Source organism: Zonotrichia leucophrys, chromosome 2 (genome assembly GCF_028769735.1).
Source record: "Zonotrichia leucophrys gambelii isolate GWCS_2022_RI chromosome 2, RI_Zleu_2.0, whole genome shotgun sequence".
NCBI classification, from domain to species: Eukaryota; Metazoa; Chordata; class Aves; order Passeriformes; family Passerellidae; genus Zonotrichia; species Zonotrichia leucophrys.
This window is the reverse complement of record NC_088171.1, coordinates 22,437,532-22,462,377: the sequence shown is the minus strand read 5'-3', so window position 1 is coordinate 22,462,377 and position 24,846 is coordinate 22,437,532. Positions and strand designations below refer to the sequence as shown.

Sequence of the window (24,846 nt, the reverse complement as noted above, 5' to 3'; positions counted from 1 at the left end):
CCTTCAATTTAATTTAATGCTTATCTATGCCTTAACCAGTAACAGAATTCCAAACATGGAAGACTGACTTTTTTCCCCCCTAACTTTTCTTCCCTCCACAGAACACCATAACAAGATGGGGATCTACAAAAAAACAGTAGAGGGAGATAAAAAGAGTGGTATAAAATATAGCATAGTTGTATGTACATAAAACATATGTTATTTTGAATGTACAAAATAAATTTCCCATAAATGTGATAAACTGATTAAAAAGTTACACCAGTGGGGACAAAGGGGTTGTAACTTGTTACACCAGGCACACCAACCTGAAAACTTAAAAAAATTCTTTCGGAGGAAACCTGTGGTGGTAAACATTACACAAATCACTGTTCTCATTTCAGCAAAAATCAAAACAGAAGAAAAAACTTCTAAAGCATTTTGAGAGTTTTTCTGCTTTGCATACAATGCTTTCCTTTTTCCTTTCACTTTGTTTAAAAAGATGTTGCATGCTGACATGATCAACCTTTATAACATCAGTGAGATCAATTTTTATAACATCAGTGAGTCAATATGCAGGAAATGAGCCAATCAGGAAATTGATGAATCTGTCTTGTAATCATACATCAATATTTAACATATATAAATATCAACTTCAGATGCAGAATCTGAACTTGAAAGTAACAAAAGCAGATTTTGTCGTAACACAGGTTGTGTGTTAGACAAAAGAAATACTAAACATCACCCTAAGGGGGGAAAAAAGTCTGTTTAAGCTGAGCTAAAGAGTTTTAATGCAAGGATATTGTGGGCCAATGGTTCCAGGTTTTGTCCAGTCATATTTTTGACTGAGCTAACTAGTCCTTCAAGGCAGTGCTCTCAAAGTGGGATGCAGAAGATAATCCTTTGGGGTACTGGAAAAACCCCTTCTTGAACTGCTAACAAATTTTTAAAAATGTAACATGTAACATTTACATAACAAGGTAAATTGTTTATTTAATCTTTATCTTATACTCCTCAATTTCTATTTGTGTATGTTTAAGAATGCAAATAACATATTAGCACAACAGTATATTTATATAATTTATCAATAATTATACCTATATTGTGGTGGTTCTTAGAATTTTTTTTACTGATGGGGTGTGCGATCAAATGTCCCGGTGCTTCAAGAGACATTCAACACTTCTTTCCAGAAACACAGAGGAGGCAGGAATGTCTGCCTCTGCACATTTCAAATACTCCAGGATCCAGTTCCTTGATGCTTTGGGATCCCTATCCCATCAAATGATAATTCTGTAATTTGAATGTTACAGAATTTGAACTATTTTCTTCATCTAGGCATGCCATGGATCACAGGCTTCTCCTGGCTGTCCTCCTGTGAGTTGTCATTTTCAAGAACTTCAGAGCTGTTTATTTTGTGTACTTTAGGGCCTTTAGAACTGCCTCACCCGCACTGTAAAAATGCACTATTCTTAGAGAAGAGTAGAGCCAAAAGCACTGTTCTGTAGTGTTCGAGTCCTAGGGAAAAAAACACATGACAGTGATGACATCTGAAGAAAAAAAATGAAGGCCCTGAATGGCTCATCATTATTACAATTCACACAACTGAAATGACTCCTGAACACTGATGGACTGAGGGCATCAACCACCTCTCCAGGAGCCTATTGCAGTGTTTGACCTCCCTCTGGGTAAAGGGATGTTTGCCAATGTCCAGCCTGAACCTTCTTCCTGATCAGCTGTGTATTAGCTTAAGTGTGCTGAACTGATAATCAGGTTGTCTATTGCAGATTCACTTTTCCACCTAGATTTGCCATCAGACACCTGCCAACAAAGTAAGAGGTCCCATTCCCAGACGGGTGGGCATATTGCTAAGGAATGCAATTAAGCTGAGAGACACACAAAAAAAAAATTACTCTTGTGAATAACTAAACGATAAATTTTCAGCTTCACCATTTTCCAGATAGTGGCATTCATGAGATCTGTAAAATTGATGAGATCTTTTAACTAAATCGGAAACTATCTTGTTCATTGTAGTTTGAATATTCAAGTGTGTGAGACAAAGTTAAGAATACTGAAAATTGCAGAACATGAAGCATAGCAGCTGTAAAAGAAAAATTCCATCCAAATTTTTCTGATGTCCTATCCCCATATTTATTTCATGCTCTGCAGCAAGCCCCCTTAGTGAACACGCATACACGCAGAGAAAAGCTTCTCTGTAGTAAATCTAATGTTTATCTAATGTTTAACCTGAAGGCCTTGTTGATCTGTTGATCCTGGGTTAACTGGTTTCCAAGTCAGCAACATAACAGCCTATACTGTCAACAACGTCAGACCTCTATTCCTCACCTTCTTTTTTTTTTGGTGGGGGAAGGCAGAAATAGATATAGACTCAGATTCTGTCAAGTTCACTGACATTTAGCTTTTCATGCCTGCAGCCAGTAGAATAGAAGAGCATCATCAAAAAGGAAGTATAGAATGTTTATTTATAATAGTTTCAATTACACAGCAAACGATCCTAAACCAATCTCAAAGTGTTTTACAAACAGCAATGCAGTATGCCTTGGGCAGAATTACAGTCCCAGATTTGCTCTTATCTGCTGATGAAGAATTCAGATTACAACTTACATTCACTGCTTCAAAATGTCAGTGATGGTAGGGGAACAAAACACTAAGTTTTGGTATTACTTTAACATCATTCTAAAATGGCTGGACCATAAAAACCAATTGGCCAAAACTCATGCCTCATTACAGACATATTACTGATAAAACACATTCTGTTGCCAGAGTACCTTTGTTTGGAATAAAAGACCCAACATAAACACCAAATATTGTTAAAATAAACTAATTATGACTGATGTTGACCATTATAAACCTGCTAGGAATATTTCTTCCCCTCCCTCACCTGTCAGGCACACTACACTCACAGCAATAAAAATGTAAAATTATACCCCAAATATCTAGAGTAGTTCAGACTCCTGACTGCAGTGTCTCACAAACAGATATAAAAGAGCACTGACAAGATACAACAGAGGTTATTCCACAATTTGAGCCTTTACACAATAAAGCCATCAAACAAAATCAAACCTGAAAGGCTGAGATCTTCAGAACAGTCTGACTGCACACATCTCAGCTAAAATTTAACAGCAGGTAAGAGCATTCAAAATTTCCAGCATCAGAGTAGGTTTAAATAAGTTTACACCTTCCCTCACATCCCCCAAATAACCAGGGATGCCAAAGCAGTATAACATGAATCATTAGGCATATCAGCAAGTTCAGAGAAGAGTTCAAGAACAGGTATGTCTCAAAACCTTACAGTCAATCAGAAGGAAAAAAAAAAGAAGTTGAAAAAACATCTTTTTTTCTTAATCAACTCTGCAATTGGCCTAAATAAAATGCCAATTCTGTATTCCAGAACATTTTCATAAAATCCATTTCAAGCACCGGCAATAAAATGATCCATTATGAGAGAGAGAGCAGCAGAAAAAAACCCCAAAGCTTTGCTTACAAGCTTGAAATATCTTACTTTGCAGTAAAGACCCTTTTGGATGGTGTCTTCATATATTCTCTTTACTGTGGATTGTTTCAGAAGGCTGCCATGTTACTCCAGGGCTCAGACACTAACAAATTAATCCAGATTTAAGGCAAAACAATTTGTTTTATATTTGTTATGAAGAGAACATTCAACTGCTGCAGTTGAATGGCAGTTTCATGGCAACCTATCACTGAGTTTTCCATCTGCCTGGGTCTTTAAACACAGAATTACAGAACTGCTTGGGTTGGGAGGGACCTTACAGATCATCCTGCTCCAACACCGTGCCATGGGCAGGGGCACCTTCCCCTACACCAGGCTGCTCAGAGACCCATCCAAGGGGGCAATGTCTGCAAAAGGAGAGTTCCTCCCCACCCAACAGACAGGGCTGAGAGGATAAACTGTGTAATGATCATAAGATACTCCAACATTTATCATACTAGAAATCACATATGCTATAAAAATTAAAAATAAGCCTTCTACTGTTTTAGCATTTTGCCTTACATTGAAGAAAAGGTGATAGTGAACCGTTTTGCCAGTTTGAATACTTTTAGGACTATCAGACTAACTTCTACAGTGTCTGAGCCATCACAAATAAATTAAAATCTAGCCAAAGAAAATAAATATTTTTTACCCCTCTTGCCTAACTTTTAAAAAATGGTCTTCACAAGGTAGCTGGTTTCAATACTTTTAGGGGTAGCCTTAAAACTAGAAGTAATGAAATATAAAGAACATTTTATAAAAATGTGTATAAAATTTAAGCAATTTACTGTAAGCTATTTCAGATTTTAAAAATTTAAATATTTAATCTCAGAATTATTCTGTTTTACACTACTACGGTTTCCAGGGAACCATTCCCAAATCTAAGACTTGTCAGATTAAAAGAAAAAAAGCTAAACTACATCAATTTCTTTAAGAAGTTGACTCATTTCCACAGGATTAGAAACTCCACATATTGTATAGTTATATAACTTAAATAATTTAAGTAATGCTGCTGTAGCAATGCTTCTCCATTATGCTAACTTACAACTGGTCTTGCAGTTCCACAATGATATATTCCAGCTGCTCCTTCTCCATTTTATGGGCTAGATCCATATCTTCAATTCTTTGTAACAGCAGTTTATTCTGTGAGACAGATTCAGACAGCTGGTTTTCTCTGAGTCGTACCAATTCTTCAAGATAACCCTGAAAATGTAAATTATTAGAAAACTTTGAAGAACACACTATCAAAACCACTTTCAATCATGCATGTTCCTATTTGTTGGTTTATGATATATACAATTTTATTTTGGGTTTGTTGTAGGTTTTTTAATTATTTATTTTTAAACAGACTAGTAAATTGACTTTAGTTTAGTTTGAGATTTCCTAGTAGGCAACAGGAAAATCATATATTTATTTATACTCTTGCAGAGGAGTAGAAAAATGGATGAAAAAATGAGACAGGAAAGCCACCAGCATGAAACACTAATTCATCTTTCAAAAGCAACTGTCACGAGTACAAGAAAATAAATCAGAATTCTACAACTGAACAGGTGCAGGATGTTAGATAATACACAAGGGTAAGAGTAGGCTATGCCTACATGGATCTTTATAGTTAATGAAAGGGATCCAGAATTACTATTAATAAAATATCCAATGTTAATTTAAAGTTTCTTTGAAATTTTGAATCACACATTAAAATGACAAAGAAGGTTCCAGCACGTCAGGTGTTAGTAACTTCTTAGAAATTGTCAATTAAAACCAGGTACCATAAGTCTACACTAAAATTGTGCACATTCCTTGAAACCTGTGGAAAAATGTGCAACTGTTTATAATGTGCCCATGTTTTAAAAAAGGTATTAAAAACAAGGTAGTTTTCAGAGGCACAGAATGGATGAGTCTGTTCTCAACTCCTGAGCTAAGAAAACAGGTTCACATTAGCTGGCAACAAAGTGCTACTAGTGTAATTCATCACCACAAAGACTGTTAAGGGTTTGAAGCATCTCTGGGATGAGAAGAAACACAGGGAGCTGGGATTGCTCAGTTCAGGGCCGAAGAGAAGAGGGAAAAGAATCATATCAATATGCATCAGTGTTTAATGGGAGAGTGTATGCATGATGGAATCAGACTCTTCTCTATGACAGCCAGTGAAAAGAGGCAATGGGCACAATCTGAAATACATGCATACAGGAAACTATTTAAAGAAAACTTTTCTTTCCTCGTTCCTTTTTTCTCCATTAAACGAGCCTGTCCAAACAGGCTAGAGAATGTGTATCCCCAGGATACTCACAGCCTGACTGAAAAAGGCCTTGAGAAACCTGCTCTAGTCTACTTTTTTTCTGAGCAGGGGAGATGGACAAGACAATCTCCAGAGATGCCACATGATTACAACTATTCTGTGATCCTATTGTTAAATATAGTTCTATCCATTTGGTGTATTTATGTTTGACAGGGACTTTTTAGTCTCAGTACAAGTTCCAAGGAATCTTGAGAGCTTTTCAGTATGCCTAGTTCTGCCTCATCAAATATTACTGTTATCTTGACTCCTATGGTATATATTCCTTGGAGTTCTAAGTTAGCACTTTGAAAGTATTAAATGCTGCATTACAACATAACAAATGTCCTGTCTCTCAAAAACATACCCCCCCCAAAAAAAAAAAACAGAAAAAACCCCCAAAAAAACCATTTTACAGAAACATTTTAGAAAAGAAGCACCAGTACCAGAAACATAATCCTATGTACACTAAATACGTCTATCTATAATGACATGGAGATGCACATCCCATCAGTACAAGCATATAAACTTGCAGAATAAACAGGACACAAATAATTTCAGAGTTTACTATTCAAAAGTGAACAGCTTAAACCATTCCAGAATAAATAACAAATGTGTAAAGTATGACTCATTGATGTGGACAGGAGACAACCTGGAAAAGACAAAGTTGTCATATTTCCAGAGTGGCCTGGGCAGGGCAGAAAGGAAGAGACAGTTCCTAACCTTTTAAAAAGCAATAGCTAGGCTCCATGAAATCAAGCTCTTAGGAACCAGATTTCGAAAGACAGAATAGGAGGTAGTTTTTCACACAACAGATGGTAGATTCACAGAATGCTTTGCCAAAAAAAATGTTTGGATGGTGAAATTTTACATGGAATCGAGGGGATATTTGACAAGTATTTGGCAGAGACATTTATCTGAGGTTACTACACAGACAAACCTTTTAGCTTCAGGCAGCCCCTCAGCTGACATACATTGGTTAAGAGTGCATTAGAAGAAAAATGGGGCATAATCATGTACTTTGTGTTTATTCTTTCCTCCACATCTGCTTTGGTCAAGTACACAAGATGGGACAGTAGCATGATCAAGGAGTCTTGGTCTAAACCTGCAGAGCGTAGCAATAAAGCAATGCTAGGATTTAGCTTGCTGAAGTAACACCTGACCTTATCCCTACCACAGGCACAAAAGGAATTTATCACTGTTTGGGCAAAATGAATGACAATAGATCAAAAAAAGGATCAATCACGCCTGAAACAGATAAAACCTCTTGTTCGTTACACAGAAAACCTTAAAAATAGAAGATGTGATTAAGTGTTTGTCTAGCTTGCTACACAAAAAAAACCTCAAAAATAGAGGATGTGGTTAAGTTCCTGTTTGATTTATTTAACTTACATAATTCTTTTTTGCCTGCATAATCGCGTGGTAATCATAAGATCTTAAGTAAGTTTTATAAGAGAAAGGGCGAAGCTCTTCTACCAAATATGGAATCAGGTCAAAGGACACAACCGAGGAAGACTACCAAGACCTTCATCATCGACCACCAGGAGGTGAGAGAAGACCCCCTTGCAACAATCAACGCAAGCGCAGAGTACTTCAAAATGACACAGCAGTCCGGAAGCACTAAGAACTTAAAAAGGGGGACGTTGGGGATGAGGGTGCGGCAGTTGGTGGAGCGGAGACCCCCCTGCCGTCCAGCGCTGAAACTTTTGCTTATGCTGTATGCCTTGAATTAATAAATTCAAATTGGAAATTTCACTCCTCTTGAGTCTATTTATAACAAATTGGTGCCGTGACTCGGATGGGGGAGTGAATTGGAAAAGTTGTTCCAGAGAGGGGGGCGCCCCACCTAACCTAGTTAGGTGGCCCCTCTGGACGACCTCCACCTCCCCCACCGACGAACCTAAATTATACTCATAAGCAAAAGGGAGACACCGGTGAACCCCTTAATCTTCTGTGCACAGGGTCCGGACGAAGACGCAGGACGCGTAAGTATGGGATCCCGGAGTGCGGGGGCACTCCGGAAGAACGGGATCCGTCCGGTTGGGGTTGGGATCCCGGAGTGTGGAAGGCACTCCGGAAGAATGGGATCCCGGAGTGTGGCGATGTGATGTGTGAATGAGAGGAGGACTGGTAGCCAGATCTTCCAAGCGATTGCGGACCCTCCAGTAGTGCGGTTCCGCAGACCCGCGAGGGCTCGGGCCACGAAAGAGGGGAAGTGAAAGATACGTGTGTGTAAGAAGGCACTCCGGAAGAATGAGACAGGGGAAGCGTAAGCCCCCTGCACAGGTTAAGCTCCCTCCATTTCAAGGGACAGCCCCCTGGGATACTTGCTTAGTAACTGGAAACACTTCCCAGGAACTGAAAGTAAAGACAGGGCTAAAATGATACACTATTGTGTAGAAGTTTGGGGCGGGAAGGAAATTTCTAAAAATGTATATTGGCCCATCTTCGGATCATCGGAAGATTGGGTAAGACAGACATTAAACATTTGGGTAAACTCTAAAGAACCTATCTCGCCAGAAGAAAGCGAGTATGCAAAAATCTGGGTGTTTAGACCAGAAGTATACATCTTTAAGCTAACTGAGGAAAATAAGGAACTGGATAAGAAAAAGGAGAAGAAGGGAAAAGGAGATGAAATTATAATAGTACCCCCTCCTTATGTCCCACCCCCACCTCCTCCAGTGCCAAATGCACCGGTGCCCCCACCTCAAAGTAATGATAGTGACTCTGACCAATCAGATTACCGGAGTCCAATCACTAGGAGTCGGACTAAAGAACAACAGACGGGGCTTTTTCCCTTAAGGGAAATGCCGATGGGGGTCCGCAGGCAGGAATAGGATTTATTTCAGTCCCCCTGAGTTCGACCGATGTTCAAGAATTTAAAAAAAGAAGAAATGGGACATTTACTAGAAGATCCTTTAGGAGTAGCTGATAAGGTAGATCAATTTTTGAGTCCAAACATGTATACATGGGAAGAACTCCAGTCGATTTTAACAATTTTATTTTCGGCTGAAGAACGAAATATGATTAGGAGAGAGGGAATGCGTATCTGGGATGCGCAACACGCCCAGTGTCCCTCCGCGGATACTAAGTGGCCTCTGCAGAATCCGCAATGGGATCATCAAAACCCAGCCCATCGAACGCATATGCAGGATTTGAATAATCCAAGGAATTAGGGAATCAGTCCCAAGGGGCCAGAATATAGATAAAGCTTTCAACGATAGACAGAAAAAAAAGATGAATCACCCACAGATTGATTAGAAAGGTTAAGACGGAACTTCCAGCTATACTCCAGTATGGATCCTAATGGACCAGCCGGAGAAGCTCTTTTAAAGGTACATTTTGTTTCAAAATCATGGGAAGATATAAAAAGGAAAATACAAAAGATTGAAGATTGGCAAGACCGAGGGCTGGATGAACTTTTAAGGGAAGCACAGAAAGTGTATGTTAGGAGAGAGGATGAGAGTTATCGGAAGCAAGTTAGGCTAATGGTGGCAGCAACGAGTGGGAATAGGGGGTATGAAAGACAAGAGAGGAAGTTTGGGGATCCCAGAAAGGGAGAGCCCAAAGAGACAGCAAGTCAGAGGATTTGTTTCTATTGTGAAAAAAGAGGGCATTTTAAAAAGGAATGTAGGGTTAGGATTAAAGATGAGAAGGAATTCCTGATGGATTAGAGGGGTCAGGGGCTCTATTTATTGGGGACCCGAAAAACACCTAAAGAGCCCTTGATAAAACTTAAGGTGGGTCCCCAACACCAGGAAATACCTTTCCTGGTAGACACTGGGGCCGAGAGATCAACTATTCAGTTTTTACCAAAAGGATGTAATTTGTCTAAAGAAGTTGCAACCGTCATTGGGGCAAAAGGGGAACCATTTGAAGTAAAAATTATTAAGGGTGTAGTAATAGAAACAGATTCAAAAATAGGGATAGGGGATTTTTGTTGGTTCCCGAATCAGAATATAATTTATTGGGTTGAGACATGATTATTGAACTAGGAATTAGGATTGATGTAGAAGAAAAAGAGCTTAGAATAAAACTTTGTCCTCTGCGAGTGGAGGACGAGGCAAAAATCAATCCCGAAGTATGGTACACTCCTGAGAGTGTTGGGCAGTTAAAAATCACTCCTTTTACGGTAACTATTAAGAATCCAGATGTCCCGATTAGAATAAGACAGCACCCTTTGTCTCTGGACGAAAAATTACTTTTAACAAGTACATTGAAGGTAATGTCTCCCCATAACATTAGGGGGGGGTGCTTCAGCAAAAAGCTGACAAATGGATATCTGATGCTTGACTTCTCAAATACGAAGGAATCCTAATAGAAGCCCCAAATTTAACAATTGAAACCACAGCCTTGCAAAACCCCGCTGAGTTCCTATATGGAGAATGAGGCGCAGAACCATTAGAGCATGATTGCATAATCACTATAGAGGAACAAGTAAAAATAAGACCAGATCTGAAAAAAAAAAAAAAAAAAAAAAAAAAAAGAAAAAAAAAAAAATTAAACACAGGAGAAAAGTTATTCATAGATGGGTCCTCAAGGATTATAGAAGGGACGAGAACATCAGGGTCTGCTATCATTAGGGGACCTGAGTTGCAAATACTAGAGTCAGGGCCACTAGATAGATCTTGGTCAGCCCAAGCGTGTGAACTATACTCCTTACTGCGTGCATTAAATTTTCTGGAAGGAAAAGAGGAAACTATCTTTACAGATTCCAAATATTGTTATAGAATAGTACATACATTTGGAAAAAAATGGGAAGAAAGGGGGCTGGTCAATTCTCAAGGAAAAGATTTAGTTCACAGGAATCTTATTACGGAAGTTTTAAAAGCACTAAGGAAACCCCGAAGGTTGGCAGTAGTCCATCTAAAAGGGCACCAACGGGGATTAGATTTACAGAGTAGGGGAAATAATGCAACGGATCGAGAAGCAAAGCGAGCAGCACTACGAATCCTGACCCTGAAGGGAGACAAAGACATCACTGATTTAAAGGGCCAAGACCAAATTATAAAATTTAGGGAAGAAGAAAAGAAAAAGCTGCTAGAAATTGGAGCAACCGAAAATTCTGAAGGGAGGTGGTTTCTACCCGATGGGAGGGAAGTATTACCTAAAGTTATGGCCTATAGATTATTGGAAAAAGTTCATCAGAAGACCCATTGGGGATCACAAGGATTAGTAGATTATTTTGCCACCAAATACATGAGTATGGGGATCTGGGACATGGCTAAACAAGTAACTAGGGGTTGCCTTCTGTGCCTACAAACAAATAGGAAAAACCTAAGGAAGTTGCCAGAGGGAGGGCGACCTCTGGCAAAGAGACCTTTTTCGCATATTCAAGTAGATTTTACTGAACTCCCGAAGGTAGGAAGGATAAAATATCTATTAGTCCTGGTCTGTTAGACCACCTTACTCACTTTGTAGAAGCATTCCCAACCCCGAGGGAAACTGCTAAGGTAGTTGCGAAAGTATTACTAGAAGAAATAATTCCTTGATATGGGGTCCCAGAAGTTATAGATTCTGATCGGGGACCACACTTTACATCTCAGATAACCCAGAACCTAGCCAAAGCTCTTGGAATAAAATGGGAACAACATACTCTGTGGCATCCTCAAAGTTCAGGACGAGTAGAAAGGATGAATGGAGAAATAAAGAAACAACTAACTAAGTTAGTAATGGAAACAAAAATGTCCTGGGTAAAATGTGTCCCTTTAGCCCTATTAACTATACGGACCACACCTAGAATAGATATAGGGATATCTCCCTTTGAAATGCTGTATAGAATGCCATACAATCTTGAGGGACCTCAGGAGCACCCAGTTATTAATGATCAATGCATGAATAAATACTTAGCAGAATTGAACAAGTTTAAAAAGGCTTTATGAAAAAAAAAAAAAAAAAAAAAAAAAAAAAAAAAAAAAGGGATGCTTGCACAAAAACCCCCCTTAGATTTTACCTTACACCAGGTGCAACCAGGGGATTGGGTGTTGGTCCGAAGCTGGAAAGAAAACCCCTTGATACCAAAGTGGGAAGGACCTTACCAAGTACTTATTACAACAGATGCAGCAGTCCAAACTGTTGAGAAAGGGTGGACTCACGCTAGTCGTATCAAGGGACCAGTGAAACCCCCGGACAACTGGAAGGTCTGCAGTGTCCCTGGAGAAACCACAATCAAATTACAGCGAACTTCATGATTTGGATAATAGTCTGGGTAGGGGACAATCAATATCTTCAAGACCTCTTAACAAGAAACGGGCGATCACCGGGATATTGTAAAAGATTAGAGGATGAACTGGGTAAGCCTTACTTTAAGTCTCCTCGCCTCAAATATAAAGGACAAACCTGGGGAGGGGAGTCAGCCAGATGTGAAGAAATAAGACTAAAATGCAATTATTTGGACTGTGATTGTTACCCATTTTTATGCTTTTCTTGTAAGCTGTGTCACGAACCGTGGTGGACTCATTGTCGGAGAGGACGGGTTCCTAGGGGCATTTGCGGCCCCTGTTATACTAATGAAAAGAGACTAACTTCTATGATCCTTAATTATAAAGTAGACTCGGGAGAAATAAAACTTGGGTCAGATCAGTGGTGGGAGACCTTCTCAAAGGGTATAAACCCCGAACGGTTCTGTTATCACTCAAACGAACCGGCCCCCTTCATCCTTGACATTCTCGAAGTGGTGTGCAGGAGAAGTAGTCCCACCATATGGTGTGATATCCCACAAATAAAAGCCAGAAACTGGGCTGCTAGCTTAGAGAGAAGGTGGGGAAGAGACAATCATAATTATCCAGCTCCTGAAGAATACCCCTGCTGCCGAGAAGATGGTCACCCTCGAGGCTCGCAGCAACCGAGTCGTCGAGCGAGGCAGAGGGGTAATGGACTGTGGAGACAATCGGAAGTCTCGGCCCCTCTGTGGGAAGTCCAGGAGATGCTGGCAGTCCTACCGCAAGATTGGTGAGCCACCACTAAGGGGAGGGGAACGGGGAAAAGAAAGACAACAAAAACAAATTTTTAAGTCCTATTCCAACCATGTGGACCACCCGGTTTGGACAAAGCTAATACTGATGTGTGTAGTGATTAAGATATCCTATGCTCAGACCCATGAACCCTTTAAGTGGTCCCTAATTAGATGGGAAGATCAGAAAGTTCTAGAAACAAAAATTATACACTCAAACCCCCTTTTTATGAGGCAATAGGAATCACGGCAAAGGCTAAGAGAATAAATGACACCAACCCTGCGAGATGCCTGTGGAAGAAAGAGAATACTCAGAAAGGAATAACTTTAGCAAAAGTCACAGGGAAGGGGAGATGTATAGGACAAGTAACCCCAGAAAAACACCACCTGTGTGCTGAGTATGGGAAACTTAGAGATCCAGCAAAGCCAGCACAATGGCTACTCCCAGCAATGAACACAAAATGGGTTTGCAATACTTTAGGAGTTACTCCTTGTATAAATATAGAAAAATTTAACAGAACCAGTGAATTCTGTGTTCAAGTGTTAATCGTGCCCAGGATAACTTACCACTCACCTGACTACGTTTATGATCAATATCAGGGGCCAGAGCATCACTTAGTAAAAAGGGAAGTCTTCACCACTCTCACGGTAGCCATGTTATTGGGAGTCGGAGCAATTGGAACAGGAACAGGAGTAGCCTCATTAGTACAACAACATAAAGGGTTTCAAGAACTTAGACTATCTGTAGACGAAGATTTAAGGAGAATTGAAGAATCCATAAGAGATCTCACAGAATCCTTAGATTCCCTGGCAGAAGTAGCATTACAAAATAGGCGAGGACTAAACCTTCTATTATTACAGCAAGAAGGGCTATGCATGGCCTTACGAGAGGAATGTTGCTCATACGTCAACAAGAGTGGGGTCATCCAAGACTCAATGGCAAAACTTAGAGAAAGGTTAGAACAGAGGAAAAAAGAAAGAGAAGCTCAACAGAGCTGGTATGAAACTTGGTTCAATTACTCCCCGGCTTATTACTTTGTTGTCAACTATTGCAGGACCAGTAATACTGTTAATGTTGGGACTTATGTTTGGACTTTGCCTTTTTAATAAAATAGTGAATATTGTTAAAGGGAGGCTGGAAGCAGCTCACCTTATGGTGATACGCTCAGAATACAAAGCTTTGCGGGGAGCCGAAGGGGGAGAATACTTAGAACTAAGTCGATACACATTGGCTAGGTTTGACGAACAAGAGGATAAAAGAGAAAGGGGGGATTGAAACAGATAAAACCTCTTGTTCGTTACACAGAAAACCTTAAAAATAGAAGATGTGATTAAGTGTTTGTCTAGCTTGCTACACAAAAAAAACCTCAAAAATAGAGGATGTGGTTAAGTTCCTGTTTGATTTATTTAACTTACATAATTCTTTTTTTGCCTGCATAATCGCGTGGTAATCATAAGATCTTAAGTAAGTTTTATAAGAGAAAGGGCGAAGCTCTTCTACCAAATATGGAATCAGGTCAAAGGACACAACCGAGGAAGACTACCAAGACCTTCATCATCGACCACCAGGAGGTGAGAGAAGACCCCCTTGCAACAATCAACGCAAGCGCAGAGTACTTCAAAATGACACAGCAGTCCGGAAGCACTAAGAACTTAAAAAGGGGGACGTTGGGGATGAGGGTGCGGCAGTTGGTGGAGCGGAGACTCCCCTGCCGTCCAGCGCTGAAACTTTTGCTTATGCTGTATGCCTTGAATTAATAAATTCAAATTGGAAATTTCACTCCTCTTGAGTCTATTTATAACAACGCCTACTGTATCAGCTACTAAACACATTATTTTCAACTTGGTCTTCTTGTCACAAACACCCAGTTTTCCAAGACACAGAATGTCAGAAAGCCCTTTTGTTCAAATAAAAAGTCTCTGATGAACTGCTACCTACTGGACTGAGTGCAACTCAGTGGTTGGTGCAACTCATTGGCATGAAAAAAGGGAAGGGAGAGAAACACTTGGGAAAGAAGCTCTGTTACACAGTCCATCTTAATGGTCATTTGTTCAAGCTGTAATAGAACAGATGCAGTACAATTGATGTGAATCATATAAAAACTAGGCAGGCCCATCCCCAAATGAAAATTAGAGAACAGAAAATTTTCTGACTGTAGGAAAAGTAAGTTATTTTGCTGCTGCAATTTTAAGTAGGCATTCCAAAGGAGGACAACTAGGTAAGTGTCAACAGCTGTCAGAGTAGCTACCATTTTGAAAATTGTTTAAATGCACAAAAATTTCCAAAGATTTATCCTACAACTGAATTAAATTCACCTCTATATTAGTTACCTACAGAAGATAGCAATTCATTAAGAGAATGTTACCAGAAATAACATTCCATGGAATGGGAATGGTTCTAGATCTTGGACTCATGAATAAACCAAAACCACCATTGACAATCTTTGTGCTTATGCAGACAAAGGTTCCTAGAGATTCTGACTGTGGATGTGGGTTACATGTTTCTACACATGAATGTCACAACTTTGATGGACTATCTTTGGAGATTAACAACCTGGATATATCAAGAAAAATAAACATTCACCTATTTTGTTCTCATTAATGCTTCTCCAGACTGACAAGACTCTCCTCATGGTGCGGAAAGTGTACACTCAAACTGACTCTATGTTTTGTCTGGCAAGGATGGGAATTCCTTCTAGAGGTTCAAGAGAAAGGTTTTCATTTATGTATTTGAAGAGATTCCTTTTGAACAGCATGCTTTGCTTTTATATAAGCAGGGAAAATGCCCTCTGTTACCAGAAAAAACCCCAGGAACACAAGTTCTTTCCATATGGAAAGTGACACCATACCAGCTGAGAAGATTGGACCAGAAACCTGGATGCAACAGGGTTATATTTCAAAAACAAAGTCTAAGAGACCCAAAACACAAAAGCAATAATTGTATGCATAATTTTAAAAATATAATAAAAAGGAATATTAAATATCCACCATCCCATAGTAAATCTGACTCTTTCACCTGTTACTTAGAAAAACTCCAGCTTCTTTCAAGTGCATTAAAATAAATCAAATTTGATTCCACCCATACCACATTCAGGGAAATAATTGCACTTTCAAGCATCCTTGTGTGGTTGCAGACCTTCATATGGTTGACTCTATTCAGAGTTTCACAAAAATCAAATTCTTACGCTAGGAAAACAGAACAATAAAAATACTAATAGAAGTAATTTTTAAAAATTTAACCAGGTGTATTTAATTTTTTCCTGTAATTTTTCCTGACCACTCCTTTCTTTCTTTGTGTACTACTTCTTTGGTGTGTATGAAGAGCCTGCCCTCTTCTCTCTCTACTAGCTAATATGCATTGTAATTACTGTGGATGTAATAATGCTGTTATGAAAAACTGACAAGTAATTTGCTTTGAAAATGCTAAATTACTAAAAGGTTTGGACATATATTTCACTTCACCTTTAACTTAAGGTATGTTGGGTGGTAGATGGAAAACGCACCTTTGGTTTCTGCAGTTACATTCAATATGCCACCTAGATTAAAATCCAACACAAACACATCCTTTCACATTTTCCTTTCCCATTCTGCTTCCATCAAGTTGTAAAACTACCTATTTTCTAAAAACACATCCCAGTATCACTGAGAAGATAGTTTTACCTTTCATCTAAATAGATTACTTTGCTGATCCTTTTTGTTTAGTTCAAGACTAAGTGTTAAAGTTTAACATCACTATCATCAAAAAGCCTTCAACTGTCAGTTTACCTACAATAAAAATCTGAGACTTCTAAGGAAGAGAAAATTCATGTGAACTTTAAGCTCACAACCTAACAGCATTAGAGATACAGTGTCTATAACTCCAAGACTGGATAAAGAAGCCAAAGTTTCGACATTAGATTGTGAAATCTGATCTCTGAATTATTGCTATTCTCTTCCCCAACTCATCAAGCCTCTTTTCCTTAAATCAGTGAGCAAAGATGCTTGGATACTCTGAGCATCATAAAATTTAGGACCACTTACATGAAGCTAAACAGCATCTAATAATATATTTTCCTGCCTTTACTTAGATGGATATGTCACCAGTTGGCTGGTGATGAGTTTGGTTCCATAGCCCCCACACAAAATGAATCTTTTACCTTCTGTTCCAATGCAAGCCGGTACTTCTGTTCTACCCTTTTGCATTTGTTGTACCAACTGCTTTCATCTGTGATGAAAGGAGGACCAATGTTCTCTGGAGTACTGCCTTCACTGCCACTGCTGCCCAGCGTTCTTAGCTCTTCTTCATCACTGCTGATACTGTCAGAACTGAAGAATCATATTTATTAGCCAAGTCAAAAGCTGTGCTCATAAAAATGCAAATTCTGGTTGAAATTGAAATATTGTATTTCTTTAAAAGCTCTGCAAACAAAAAAAAAAAAGCATTGGGATATGATGGTTTGCTAAACACAACTTGTATTTCAAGCATTTGTTTCTATAACAACCTAAAAAAGTGGACAAAAATTTGCTTGTGATCTTTGCCAAGTCAGACAACTGTATGTGAGGTACTTTCCTTAGTACAAAGGGCAAATGCATTACAATATAGATTTTGTTTCTTAAAAAAAAAAAGCAGAAACCCAAAAGAGTGGTTGCCATTAAAACAAGATCAATTTAAATCAGAACGTGTATCTATGTTTATAGCAAAGGTCCTGTGCCTGTTACTTCACAGAATGTATCTCCCTACATAGTAAGTAGACTCATTGTTAAAATATCTTCATATCTTCCATAATCAATGCATGCTAGAGAATGCAGACATCTGTCTCAAAGCCAAGAATTTATTTTAGTCTAGAGAAGACAGAGGGGATATCACCAATGCATATAAATATCTCAAAGGCAGGTGTCAAGAGGATGCTGCCAAGCTCTTTTCAGTGATGCCCAGTGACAGGAAGAAGAGCATTTATTGCAAAAACGGCAATAAACTAAAACACAAGAAGTTCCACCTCAACATGAAGCAGAACTTCTTTACATGGAGGGTGGCAGAGCACTGGCACAGACAGCCCAGGGAAGTTGTGGAGTGTCCCTCTCTGCTCCAGGTGTCACCTGCTACAGGTGACCCTGTCTTGGCAGGGGCTTGGACCAGGTGATTTCCAAAGGTGCCTTCCAACACAAACAATTCTGTGATTCTGATTTATACCAGTACCCACTTGAAAATCTTCTCTTACAACTATATTTCCCTCTAACTAACAGAATTTGCTAGGTTTTCTTAAGTAGTGATTTCTATAACCCTGTGACCCTCCCATGATACAAACTGAATCACAATTTGTCACTAACATGTAAGCTAGTAAGAACTTCAAGAGAGTAACTAGGGTGTTTCATGCTCAGTTGTACATCTTCAATTCCTAACTGCTATTCCTAACTACTCCAAACTGCTTCTCTCCTTTTGGTAAACCTCATAACAGAAAACATATTATTCATTTCCATGCTTTTTGGTGATGTCAAATTACTACTTGATTTATTAGACAGTAAGAATTCTTTTTATTATTAATCATAAGGCTGATCAGAGGAACAAAATGCAGCTAAAAAATCAGTTTACATAGCCTGGTCACGACTTTCTGTGATGTGCTAACATCTTATATTGCCTATGTCATATCTTATATTTATCAGGGTATATATTATTTTTATTTACAAAATATCTATTTAGTTTTATGGCTACACAGAAAAGGCCTAAGAAAAAAGACAGCTTGGTCTGGTGATCATCAAAGGAGATGCAGCACTCGTTTTCCACTGAACTGTTATTCTGAATCAAGGAAACACAATTAGCATGACTCACATTTCATGAATCATGTAACAATCCCAACAGTCTGAAAGAGTGAGGTAGCTGAGTGTACAGGTTTGTACTGAGAAATAAATATCATTTTGCATATGAAATGAAAAATAAGAGGCCTAATAAAAAGTAAAACCTTGCCAATGAAATAAAATTTTAAAAAGCAGAGTAAAGCTAAGAAGTACCTTTGGGTGAACTTCAAGTATGGTGTATAATCTATGACAGCTGGATAGCTTCCATCCAATCCCTCACCCTTCAGACAAAAACTGATAAAACAGAGCAACAACAATAAGTTTATTACAAGAAAATTAAATTACAGTGACAGTTGAATATTACTGACATGAAACTTCATGTTTTGTAATTTTTTGGCGCTATAAACCCTGATTTTGAAACATTCACTTTTATTCTCAATAATACAGGGAGATGGCAAGAGAATAACCAGAAAGCTAATTGAAGCAGCAGAAACAGAAGAATTATGGACAAGCCTGGAAGTTTCCACATTTAACATAATTTAAAGGTTTTGCAGAGTGGTTATATAACCATTTCTACTAAGTAAAAAGTAATTTCCTCAAAAATATTTCAGGGTCTTTCTCCCTTCAGACACTTACAGGTGCTGAGGTGCATGAAGCTGAAGAATATAAATGAAGCTAACTTTTGGAAAATGTTCTTAAATGGCTGTAGCTTTATAAAGCTTTCATTTACACTGTATGTTTTTTTTACTGGAAATAAATTATTGCATTTCAACTATGTTTAATTATCACAGAAGTGACAAAACTGCTTCCACAAGGCTCATATTCCTCATTCCTCCGATCTCTGTTATTGATAAACAGATTCTAGTTAGTCACAGCTATTGCTAACTGAATAGTGAAGTGCCATTTTTGACAATGTAGTAATTTAAGTGCTATTTAGGAAGTACATCTAAGGGTTGTTGTTTTTCTCCCCAAAATAAAAAGAAAAACAAGAAAGTGAAAAAGCAGTCCTCCAAGAGCACAATTACCTAATTCCATATTGCTGTGAGGGGAGAAAAAAAAATCAGATTATGTTCTCAGGCAAGCTCACTCATCTCCAGCCCAAACTCATACTTACAGTTCCACATAGATAAGCTAGTCAACATTTATAAGAGATACTGAACTGAAAAAAAATCTCATGTATACCATGCAAGGAATGGATACAGCTTCTCAGCTATTCAAATCACAATACTATGAAAGCTCTGCTCAGTTGTTCTAAGCAATAGGACAAGAGTCAAGGGGCAAATACTGACGCACAGAAAATTACACCTGAATACGAGGAAGAACTTTTTTACTGTGCAGCTGACTCACACTGGAACAGATTGTCCAGAGAGGTTGTAGAGTCCCTCACTGGGGATATTCAAGAACAATCTGGACACAATCCTGTGCCATGTGCTCTAGGATAACCCGGCCTAAGCAGAGAGGTTGGATCAGACTGTGGTCCCTCCCAGCCTGAAACTTCCTGGGATATGTGGCACAATAAAAACACTCCTGTGGTACTAAGCTCCCATTTTGCACAGAAAATTCTCAGACTCTTAAAAGCTGCATTGCAAAATGTAAATGCCTTCAAGAGCCAATCAGCAGTCTGATTCCCATTAACAGGTTCCTTTATACTAGAAATCAGAGGACAAAGAAAGAACAAGTAGTCATACAACTAAGCCCTCATACCCTAGTATGTACCACCGAGGCTTTTGAGGGACAAACACAGTCAATTGATGATTATTTATGAGAGGATTTACATAATGCAGACCTAATCTTGCAATGCTTATTCATGTATAGCTGCAGTCCTTCCAAGTACAGGGCTAATACAAAAGCAGTTTAATTTCAGATTATGTAAAGCTTAAACTAATAAAATCTGGTAAGATTTGAATTTTGCTGTACACAAGACTAGCACTCTTATCATCCTGCAGCACACTTCTGTTCTTCCAGAACATATGTTGAGGATGTAGTTAAGCCAATCTAATGACACAATGCTGGAAAAAGAAGCTATCCTGCGTCTTCAACCTCTCCCTCCCTATTTTTTCCATTTTTTTCTTAAATGCAAACACGACATTCCCCTCCTTACACTGGCACTTATCTGACTCCATGATGGTTCAGCAGCCATCAAGACCTGCATTTTTAGGTTGTTTCCTTTTTTTCTCCCCTTTCTCCATCCAGGAGCAGTTCCATAGCCAGTGGAACTAAATGCTCTTTACCACCAGAAAGGGAAAACACCGCTCATTCCTTATTTGCTCCTTTTCTTCTCTAAGCATTATTCTCCCATAATCTCTGCCACTAATAGGAGGCTTCTGTGAACCAAAATAGCTAACAAAAAAAAGAACTACCCAGTCCTCTTACTGGGGATGTTTTTTCATTCTTCAACATTTAGCTGGCTCAAAGAAGGGTCCAACAAGCCTGGCACAGAGGTACATAAACAGCAGTAAATCTCTGAAGGGCCTTTTAGCAATGGTCAGTCACTCAATGCATCCATTCTGTTTTCTGGCAGTTTGCCTTCTATATTGGTTTGTGACAAGCATTAATGCTACTGCAAGGTAAATACTAACAGTGAACTGACAGAAGAATGAAGAACAGCATTATCAGTCTCCTTTCCCTTGTGCTGGGTTATGAAACTCTGCCAGTGGCTCTGCCTGAGGCTAAATTGACCCAACCAGGGATATGAACAAGGACTTGCACCAGCCAGGTTCTATCTTTTTACAGGCACTGTAATCTTTATATATTGCTAATTTAATTTTTAAATATATGTACATATATAGACATGCTGTGTTGGTTTGTTTATTATCTAGGGTGTGCTTGCACCTTTGTTACCTCAAAATCACAGAATTAATCATATAGGAAAACCCACAAAAGCCTGGCTAGAAATTGCAAAGGTCAATTAATGTAAGTAGTTCAGCTGCAGGTAATTTTAATACCAATTGATATTAAATGGTCATTTGTAAGTTATATTTTTCAAATTTAGAAGTGATAAAGTTAAAGTTTACCTTCTACATATGCAGTTACAGCGCTATCCTCGAGTACCAGGACATAACCAAGTACTTAATCACACAGTTTTCCTTACAGTTTCAAAATAAAAGGTGTCATGTCTATAAGCTTCATTTAATAGGTTTGAAATATCTTCTGCAATTATACTTCTTTCCTTTTAAGATGTTGATACCTGAAAAAACTACCCCATAATCATGCAGTTACCTAAAGGCATAACTTGGTTCTTATCTAGAAGAACCATTCAAAATCTCTCCCTTGCCCTCATCTTTGCCTCAACCTAAGTTCTGCCTCTCAAACTACCACAGGAATTTAAGAATGTTTTCGATAATACAATGATTTGTAAGTACTTTCCCTGAGCATTTTGTTGTGAAGCACACAAATACAGTACCTGAAATCAATTGCATTGAGTCCCAACAGCATACCAGCAAGCATATTTGCTTCTTCACCAAGAACAATTGCTCCATCTTCATAAAACCTCCTTCAACAAAAAAGAAATTAATTCAGCTATTTTTCATATTTAGCAGAAAACTGAAGAAATCCAGTTTAAATTAAAACAATTCATGAACCCCAGAGGCATTCATATTCCATTTCAAAGAAAGCAAACTAATAGACTACATAGTACAAAACACCATAATCCTAAAACACAGAAGAATTTAGACATAAGCAAAAAGAACTTTCAATATTAGTCCTATGAACTAGTAGAACAAGATGGATAAAATGCAAAAAAAAAAATGAAGGTATGTTATACTTTACCTCTAAAAGGAAGAATTTGTGTCATGTACATAAAGAAATTATTCCATCACATGAAAATAAATTCTCTCTCACAATTGTACTTGCAGGTTCCTTTAAAGTTCAACATTCAATTTTAATTCTTAGTAGCTGGTCTTTTTTAAAAAAGTATTTTCACCAATCAGCTATTTTTCAGTTAGTTTACCTTTTCTTAAAATACTGCATGCTGGGAAGATGCATGCTGGAAGGTCATCAGAATTCCCCTGAGAATTACATGTGGTAAGAGGGAAACCAAGAGGTGCTCAGTACCAGAGCCAAGGCTGAAATGTCACTTAGTAAGAACTGAGATGCACAGTTCACCTTTATGTTCTAGCAGGGATGAGTGCAGGAAGGTGCCAGATTACTGACTACAACCAGACAAATACCAGCAACACTGCCCTACCAAAACTCCATCTGTTTTAAGAATTGCATGAAAGCTTCTGGATAGTTCCGAGAGAGCTCCAGTTGGCTGCATGGTGAACATCCAGAAAATACATGTTTTGAGGCACAGCTCCAGAAATTGAGCTGTGTTATAATGCATGCTGCGAGAAATCCCACTTTTTTTGCAGCTTTGTAACAAACACCCATTCACTACACAGATGTCCAAGATCTCAGATGTTCTCAGTAGAAGGAATAAATCTGTAAGACTTCCTCTCACAAGACAGAGATTATAGCCCCAGTAATGAGGCGAGGAAGTACAAACTCAGCTCTGTAGGCTCTCCCTTCAGGAAGGGCTCTAGGAGGCCAGGCTGGCTGAGCCAGAGCACTGAGCTAGAGCGACTCCAGTCCGACTCAGCACAGTGACTCTTACTGGTGAACAAACAGCAGTGCCCCAGCACATGCAGACTGCCAGCCATTCCACTGGTGTTTGTAAAATCACTGCCAGGTACCAATCTGCACTGAGCTCTTGTAAAATAGTGCCTTGGGAGAAATCACACAAAAAGGATAAGGCACACCTTCAATGGTGAGATGCAGAAGTTAGCCTGGCAGTGCCAGGGTTAAAGACACCTGCACCAATCCAGCCAAAACAATAGTCCCCTTGGAAAACCCACAAACCTTCATTCACTGATATACACTTGACATTTCACAACACAACAGTCTGCTATAATTTAAGAGGCTGACCAATAAGTTAAAAAGATAATTCTGTGCCCATGCTTAATCCAACCCCTCTTCCAAGTGTAATATGCACATACAGCACTAAGAATGTGCTGCTTCATTCAAGTACTAACTCCAGGCAGCTAAACACAACAGTGAGGTTTAAAAAGAGCTATCAGCATGATAGATAATCTTGTATGTTATATACACGTATAACACAAGAAATTTATAGTTTATACTAATAATTATTAAATATGCATATAGTAAAATATATGATTTAAAATGCTAAATAAATGATGCAAAGCATCACCCAAAATCCAGGTCAGTTATTAGGTATCTGAAATCCCACATAGGAAAAGAAAATTTGTCCATTGCTGCTAGAGGCTTTGAAATCCATACAACCAAAACCTGAAAATGTAATTTTAATTTCCATTAGATGTATTTTAAAATGTTACTTCAAAAGAAACTTTGCACTTACTATGTTTGGAATGCAAGAGAAGTTGTTTTGAAAAGATATACCACTGAAAGAACATTCAAATATATTAAACATTAACATGTTCAAATAAATGAATTTGAAACTGCTAATCAAATAAGACCATTGTTATCCACTAACAAACTACACTATTGAAACAGGGACAAAGAATGTACTACTTAACTACATAATCTGTGACCCTACTCTTCCTCATCTCCTCCTCAGAAACCCATGTGACTTTTCAGTTTGAAGCAGCATAGTAAATCTTTTCCAGATTTTCTTTGTTTTATGTGCTTCTTGTCTACTGTAAATGCAAGCAAATCTGGGTAAAATAAGGCAACGGGTTTAGAAACTGAAATGAAATGGGATGTTTACCCAGTTGTGTTTCAAAGTCAGCTTAATACTGGCAAACTATAGGGAGATCTCTGGACAAACAGTATTAAACAATATGTTAAATGAACAGAAGTCCTTTTAGAGAAAACTCTTCTTGTTTTAATAGCCCATTCATTATGTCTAAACTTTTAGAGTTCAACACAAAGTACATGTTACAGATCCATTTGTACTCAGATGACTTCATCAAAAATCTCTAAGACATACTTGTTATGAGATAAAATAGCATCTAATAATCACACTATCTAAAACCAATTAAAAACTGCCAGAGTATTCTCTATCACAAAGAACATTCTCATCCCTGATTTTATCATTAGAAGCTTAAAAAAAAAATCTGTTACACATTTTTTTATTATATCAAGAATCCCAGCTATGCCTGATCACTAATTCTGCTGCTCTACAGTTCTCAAGAGGTTCCTGGAATTGTCTTCCTTTTTTCTTCAAAAGATGTTCTATAAAAATTATTTTTCACTGAGTCCTTAGTCTTTCTATTAATTTTGAAAGGAACACTACATCTATCCTTACTACACCACAATTTTAGCTTTAGTTCCTACTTCAGAGAGGTTTTCTTTGCTTCTGACTTTTCAAGAATTCCAGGCTTATTTCCACATTTTTTAAATCACGAG

The 24,846-nt window shown here is 38.4% G+C and overlaps 1 protein-coding gene across 2 annotated transcripts in view; it reads right to left on the bottom strand.

Annotated features, from left to right (window-relative positions):
- Positions 1-24,846, bottom strand: part of RUNDC3B (RUN domain containing 3B) — a 57,507-nt gene that overhangs the window by 15,797 nt on the left and 16,864 nt on the right. For both annotated transcript variants that reach the window (XM_064704227.1, XM_064704228.1), the window contains 4 exons: positions 21,884-21,973; positions 18,694-18,774; positions 16,845-17,013; positions 4,530-4,687 (listed from right to left, as the gene is read on the bottom strand). In XM_064704227.1, the coding sequence (XP_064560297.1) occupies positions 4,530-4,687; positions 16,845-17,013; positions 18,694-18,774; positions 21,884-21,973 (498 nt within the window). The remainder of the gene's footprint in view (positions 1-4,529; positions 4,688-16,844; positions 17,014-18,693; positions 18,775-21,883; positions 21,974-24,846) is intronic.